General features: G+C 43.5%; 1 protein-coding gene across 1 annotated transcript; it reads left to right on the top strand.

Annotated features, from left to right (window-relative positions):
• Window positions 1-2722: 2722 nt before the first annotated feature.
• Window positions 2723-5873, top strand: LOC119287243. The gene is made up of 3 exons (XM_037566766.1): window positions 2723-2769; window positions 3455-5345; window positions 5555-5873. Exon 2 carries the CDS (start codon window positions 3467-3469, stop codon window positions 5339-5341), a length of 1875 nt encoding a protein of 624 aa, XP_037422663.1. The 5' UTR covers window positions 2723-2769; window positions 3455-3466; the 3' UTR covers window positions 5342-5345; window positions 5555-5873.
• The last annotated feature ends 1537 nt before the right edge of the window (window positions 5874-7410 follow it).

The raw sequence follows: 7410 nt of genomic DNA, 5'->3' as shown, positions 1-7410 counted from the left end.
TCAATGACCTGCGGTGCATGTGTTACATGGCTAGTACCTTCAAAATGGTGTGGCTTAACGTAGCTACAGTATAAACAACGAGTCCAAAATAAGGTAATGTTAAACAGTCATATAGTCCAGGACCTTCAACTTGATTCACTAAGATCGCTCAAAACTAAAGCAGTGAACCAAGAAAAGCAAATCTATCTTTTGTTTATGTTCTTTGCTCTGATTGCAAGGAACGTATCCTCCAGATTCAGTGCTTCTTTACTCTTCTGCTACTTTGGCATGGTACAAGAAAACAATAAAGAGGGACAGACCTTGATGCTCTAGCTATCTCTATATATCAGAACACAATTAAGTTTTGACAAGGTATGCCACTATAAGATAGAGAAATCTTGCAAAGTGTAGTTGTCTCAAAGCCCCCATCTTTTCTGAGGTATGCACACATTCCTTTGATTAGCTTATCTGTATTCCATGACTGTGTTCCTAGATGGACAACATATCTTGGATTCGCTGTTTCTAGATGTGCACTAGCACGAACTCTTTACATTCTTCTTCTCGCGGTGCTTCTAGTTATATAACTAGAGTATGAAAAGTAGTATGTACTAACTTCTGTGGAAGAATAAATTTCGATACTTCGCTGACACCCTGCTTATATGACCATAGATAAGATAATACAACAATATACTTTATCTCCTAGCGATTCCAATCAGCCTTTCATGCAGAATTTGGAAACGTAATTTAAGTGTTAGACCCATATGATGGCAGGTTTAATTGGGACCGACTCACCCTAATCTGTCCTCCCTTTTCCAGTTTTGACTTGAGTGGACCAGTTTGACCGATTAAGTAGGAAGTGATTGTAAGAGTAAGTGTTCACTTTAGGTTTGAGTTTCAAAGGTTTGCATATCGTGGCTTGACACGTGAGGTCACATCCACACGGCAGCGACCATGCATCCTGCTGTGTGTGCAACTGCAGAGGATCCCTTATACGGTTTACTACTGTGTGTTTGACTGAGGCCAAGTCTTGACGCACTCATGGACTCCGCTAAAATGTGGCATGTATTGCACATCTCACTTATATTGGCTGTTTCAGCCATCCGGCTCTCTCGCCAGCGTCATGGAGGCGAAATGCCACCATCGAAGAGTGGCTCAACGAGCTCTCCGCCGCCCCGGCCACGACAAAGAGGGTGCGCTCCTTGGTGTTGCTGATGCTCTGGGAGATTTGGCGAGTGCGAAATGATCGCATCTTCCGGAATGTTGAACTTTCACCTTCATCAATCCTCTTCCGGAGAGAGGACTGCCTGGGCGCTGGCAGGAGGTCGGCATTTGATGACGCGAGAGTAGTTGCTTTGTACCCTCTCGATTTTTTCTTTCTTCTCTTTTTGGGTTTTTCCCCTCCTGTTCTGTACAGTTGGCCTTTCTTTCGCCGTTCCTCTTAATGAAATGTGCAGCTCTCCTGCGTTCTTTCAAAAAAAAAACTTATATGGGCTGTTAAGGAGATATGAACCTAGTTTTTTTTGCAAGTAAAATGAACCTAGTTCACAATTGGTAGTATTGTTTTACTTGTAAGCGAGAATGTTCATTGGAGGAGAGGTTTTTAATTAAAATTTTAGTTGATTTTGCATCTCATATTGAGAGTGCATGTACTTTGGCTATTGGGGTAGCCAAATTTGAAATCTCACTTGAATTTTAAGTTTGGATGGTCCTTAAATGCACTGAGTGGGTGTGAATTAAAAATTAAACTTCACTCCTCCCATGATGGTGATCACAGCAAAGTGCATAGGTCGTGTTGCGCACATTTTTAGAGAGCGGACTCTAAATTAATTCGCTTTATCTCTCAAAAGAGGACATCCGCAAATCTTGGATGTAAATTTACTCTATTTTTCCCTTAAGGGTCATGTGTCTTCATCTGGCTAGGTGACATACTTTGAATCCCTTCCTCATTGGAAGGCATGCCTATGTCGTCTGGAAGCTGTTCTTTTCCAAATCCTTCCCTCAAGTTTAATCATGTTTTATTTTGAAATTTTTGCAGTGTTATATGATTTTTGTAGGATGGTTCAAGTGTCTTTCCCCTGTGGACTACCCGAACGATGCCCCGTGATTTTGCTTAGACATGCATGTGCAGCTTGTGCGCCATAGCCTTCAGGATGCGCACATGAGGTAGCGTGTGCATGCATACAGCTTCAGTAAATAGTTTCTTCGATTGTCTTTATATTGTCTCACTAAAATCAATTTGTAAGGCTACACTAAGCATGTCCTTACCCAGGACTTGTAGCCGATCGACAGCTATCTTATGGTCTCCAAATGCTCGTTCAACGTCGCCAATTAGCTAGCTTGTGCCTATCGACATCAGCCTTGTCGATGATCTATGGTGCACGGGTTACCTGGCTATTATCTTTAAAATGATGCAGCTTAATGTAGCTACAGGGTAAAACAAACGAGACAAAAATAGGGTAATGATGAAAAGTCTGATAGTCCAGGACCTTCAACTTTTTCCAACTAAGATCCCTCAAAACTGAAGAAATGAACCAAGAACAGCATATATATCTTTAGTTTATACCCTTTGCTCTGATTGCAAGAAACGTATCCCCCAAATCCAATGCTTCTGTATTCTTTTGCTACTTTGGCATTGTACAAGCAAGGAATAAAGAGAAAGAGAGACCTGGATGGTCTTGCGCTAGCTCTATATATCAGAGCTCAATCAAGTTTTCACAAGGTATGCCACAAGAAGATAGAGAAATCTTGCAACGTATAGTTGTCTCAAAGCGTCCGTACGTCTATTCTAAGGTATGCACAAATTCTTTTTGATTAGTTCACCCAAATTCAATGACTGTTCCTAGTTCTGGACAACATGTCTTGAATTAGTTGTTTATATATGTGCATTAGCATGGCCTCGTACATTATTTTTCTGATGGTGCTTCTAGTTATAGGATTAGAGTGTGTGTACTAACTTCGTATATGAATAATTTTGAAGACTTCTCTTACAGCACGCTTATATGATCATAGATAAGATAATACAACAGTATATTTTATCTCCTAGGGATCCCAATGAACCTTTCATGCAGAATTTTAGTTAAATAAGTACTCCCTCTGTAAAGAAATATGAGAGCGTTTAGATCAGTAAAATAGTGATCTAAACGCTCTTATATTTGTTTACAGAGGAAGTATAATTTAAGTACTACGCCCATATGTATTGATATACCTCTATGTTATTATCATTACTCCCTCTAATCCATATTACTTGTCGCTCAAACAGATGTATCTAGCACTGGAATACGTCTAGATACATCCGTTTGATCGACAAGTAATATGGATCGAAGGGAGTAGTATTTTTGACCCGACTCTGTATTGTTGATTTCGTGTGGGTTTTGTTTGCACTCTTAAGGTTTAATTGCTGTGTTATTTGCAAGTTGAAAATTTGTTATTATTATTAATCCACACTGATATATGTATTATATTACAACAATATTAGGCAAGGGCATCAATGAGAGGGGGAAACCACTTAGCAATGAAAAGCTTGGTGCAGCTGTTCAATGAGTGGGAGATCCAACTACTAGTGCTTTTTAGCTTCACACTACAGTTCTTTCTCTTCTTTGCCGGCGGCCTCCGGCGGCGTATCAGAAACTGTGTACTGAGGTCATCAATCTGGCTAGCTTATTTGGGAGCAGACTTGGTAGCCGCTTATGTCCTAGGCCTCATCACACGACAAGAGGTTTCCACTCATCACCTGTTTTTTCTCTGGGCGCCCTTTCTCCTCATACATCTTGGTGGACAAGACACCATCACTGCTTTTGCCATCGAGGACAACAGTCTCTGGCGGAGGCATTTGTTGAACCTTGTTGTCCAAGTGTCCCTTACCCTGTATATCTTTTGGAAGTCATTCGACGGCGGTCCTAACATGCAACTTCTTGCTCCTAGCATCCTTTTGTTTGTCACTGGCACTATCAAGTATGGGGAGAGAACATGGGCTTTGTGGTGTGGCAGCCTGACAAACATCAGGGACTCGGATGGTCATGCTTCTGTTTCGGAATTGCGCTTTGCTACCTCTTCTGACCCTGTTATGTTTGCCTTGGTTTCAACAAATGCTATGCGTTGTTTTTTTACTGGCTTTAGGTTGCCCACTGACTTTTGGCATATAGGTAATTTACGCCCAGACTTTTCAACCAAGTTATTCTGGATCATGGAGATTGAACTCAGCGTAATGTTTGATGATATCTATACTAAGGCCCTGGTGCTTCGGACGTGGGGTTGCACCATCCTTCGGTGCATCTCGCATCTTTCCTTCCTGGCTGCTTTTGTGCTATTCTTTTATGTAGTAAGAAACAAAGAGAGGCGGCAGTACAATTTTGTTGACACTGCAATTACCTATGGTCTGTTTTTCGGTGGTTTCTCTCTTGAAGTTTCCTCAGTATGTATCATCATGAGGTCACCTGGGACTTGGGCATGGCTATGGAAAAAGACTCGGAATTGTAGCTTCCTTGGCTCCGTTGTTAAATGGTGTATACGTACTAGGTGTCCAAGGAAAAGGTGGTCAAACTCCATGGGTCAGTACAACATCCTAGACTATTTGGGGCAGTCAAGGAAACTGGTGAATATGTTTTTCAGGACGGGAGAGCAAAAGTTGTGGATCAGTAAACTGCTGGACACCAAGTTTGTGCAGGTGGATGAGCAGATCATGAGATGCGTCGTCCGAAGGATTGCTCAGTATCGCCATCGCCAAGAAGGTAGCCCCCAGGCCGGGCAATTGGAAAATCTTGGTCCGTTCCTACAGAAGATTGTGAAGCGGCATCATTCCGGTTTTGATTGTCCCTCCATTATCGGGCTCCATTTATTCACAGAGATACTGTTGAGTAGGTATGTACGCACTGGCACTGCTATGGACAGTGAGTCTAGCGATGCTTCGGTCCGTGTATGCCGGATGATATCCCAGTATATGCTTTATCTTTTGCTCACGCACCCTAAAATGCTGCCGACCATCAGCAGCGATAGCGGAGTAGACCAGTTAGTAGCATCCCTCTATGTAATCTTCGGTGCGGATAATGACATGATGGTTCAGGCAGTTTCAGCATTGGCTTTTATCGATATGCCGGAGCCACCGGGGGAGTGCGCAGAGGCGCATCTGTTGGAGCTCCAAGAGGCATGGGTAGGTGTGCTCCTCCATGCGGCCAGCAAGTCGCGGCCGGAGATGCATGCCACGCTGCTAGCCAAAGGAGGGGAGCTCCTCACCTTCATCTGGCTGCTCATGGCCCACTACGAGCTTGGGGATGTGCAGGGCCGCCCCATCGAGATGACCGCTGATGCACCTACTGTTCGGCGCCACTACGCCTTCTGTTTTCCACCTCAACCTCAAGCCTCATAGCTAGGTACATATATATTCTCCCACTTACATCTATCTATGAATTTGTTGGTAATTGTTTACTCACTTGATGCAAGCGAAGCGACGCTTGATCGATATCAATCCATGCCCGTTAATTCTAGCTAATTGCAAATTTAAGTTGCTTGTTCTTACCGAAAATAAAATGTAGAGTTTACTGTCTAATGTGAATTCTTTTGTTTCTTTATTAATTGTCAGATTCTGCTGAAGCACTCATACATTTTCGAGGATCGATTGTGCCTGCTTGGTCAAATAACTGTGCTCCAATCTGGTTTTATTATGCTCTTTACTTTTTTTCCCCTTCTTTTGCCGGCCAATGGGATTCAGAGTATTGTTGTTCATTCTGTCTGTTGTTACATATACAAACAACTACATTATCTTCACTGATTGTCAGCCTGTGCTAGTTATTTGCACTTTCCTACAAGAAACCACTCGGTGATTTGTTTCTATTTTCTGCAGATGTTGTGTTGCACCATTCCTGTTATCCAAATTTGCAATCTCAGCGTTGAATAAATAAAACCAATTAAAGAAAAGCAATTCTTGTGATAGGCAAGCATGAATATTGGTTCATTTCCAGTGAAGCATATACACAGAAGTTCCATATATATTGTGAGATGAATATTTATTTACGTGTACATCATCGTCGTCGTCGTCGTCGAAAATTGTACAACGGAGCAGGACCAAGGCCGCAAAATCGGACGCCATATGCCAAACTCAACACGTATATGCGTCGTCCTGAAATATGTTATCCCACCACTTCACCTCAGGACTGTTCAAGGGCAATGGTTGCAGTTCGTGGATGGGCGAGATCACGTCATACAAAAATCGTACGCACAGCAATTTCGTAGATACCCTGGTAAGAAAAAATGTGCAGAAGCACCCTCGTAGGGTAGAAGAAGAGAACTGAGCCGGCCATTAAGCACCGCGTCGCTCCCCGCGTCGCTCCCCAGCAATTGGCCAGCGCACCGGTCGCTCCACCTGCGCCGCCCCATGCACCACCACATCTGCGCCGCCACCTCCACCACATGCGCGCCGCCGCGCCCTGGCCAGAGCCGGCCAGCACCCCGCCCCCCACACGGAGCAGCCGAGCTGCCAGCCGCCACGCCACCACCTGAGCCCGGCCGTCGGCCACCCCCAAGGGCATCCGCCGCCGCCACCTCCCGGATCTGGGCAGAGGCACCCAGATCCGACGCCAGCAATGTTGATGATCATTTCCACGAAGTTTCAGATTTTTTCTAAATGTTTTGATATGTTTTATTGCGTAGGTGCACCGTGGGTGCACCGAAAGTGGGTGCAGCCACTACTTTCCCATATAGAAATCGCATATGACACTTTAAGGTTCAATTTTAGTGCACCTTTAGATTTATGACTATTTTCATATCGGTTCTAGCATTTGTCATTGCTTCTACGAACTATTTAGGCAATAGTACATTATTGATAGTGTGTAAATTCTGACCAGTACTGTACCGTTGTTTTCCTCGAAGTGACTGTAGACTCAGCATGCACCTTAAAATGCGAGTCTATAGTCTATACTGCAGGTCATGTTATAGGCACTCTGTTGCCATATTGGTTGTGTATCTCCCTGGCATGAATAGAGTCATTTTTCATCAAGATTCATTTACAGGACACAGTTGAGGCTATCAGATGTTGGCTTATGGATCGTATCGAGAGGTTGTAGGCACGAGATCAAACAACAAGAACAAACACAAATGAGTTTTGGGCTGCTCCAACGCACAACTTTTCTGAGTTTTATTCGGATCATATAGGGCTCAAAGAGCCGACGCCGCGTTCAACACGGCCTACTAAACTTTCCCAACACGTCGCGACCCTGACCAGATGTTGGTCAACATCAATACCCGACTTATCTTGAAGAGATTGATGCTAAAACGTCTCCTAACAAGTTTCAAACTTGCCCTATGTGATACAGACTTGCGACATAAATTTATGTTCTTATACATGGAACATAGAGTTACGTTCTCTTTACAGACTCGGGCATACAATGTAAACGAACGTTCTCCTTTTAGACTTTATGTTCTGCTATTCGTATGTGTTTA

The sequence above is a fragment of the Triticum dicoccoides genome, chromosome 4A (genome assembly GCF_002162155.2).
Source record: "Triticum dicoccoides isolate Atlit2015 ecotype Zavitan chromosome 4A, WEW_v2.0, whole genome shotgun sequence".
Taxonomy (NCBI): Eukaryota; Viridiplantae; Streptophyta; class Magnoliopsida; order Poales; family Poaceae; genus Triticum; species Triticum dicoccoides.
Note: the sequence above shows the minus strand (reverse complement) of the source record. Positions and strands in the feature narration are given on the sequence as shown.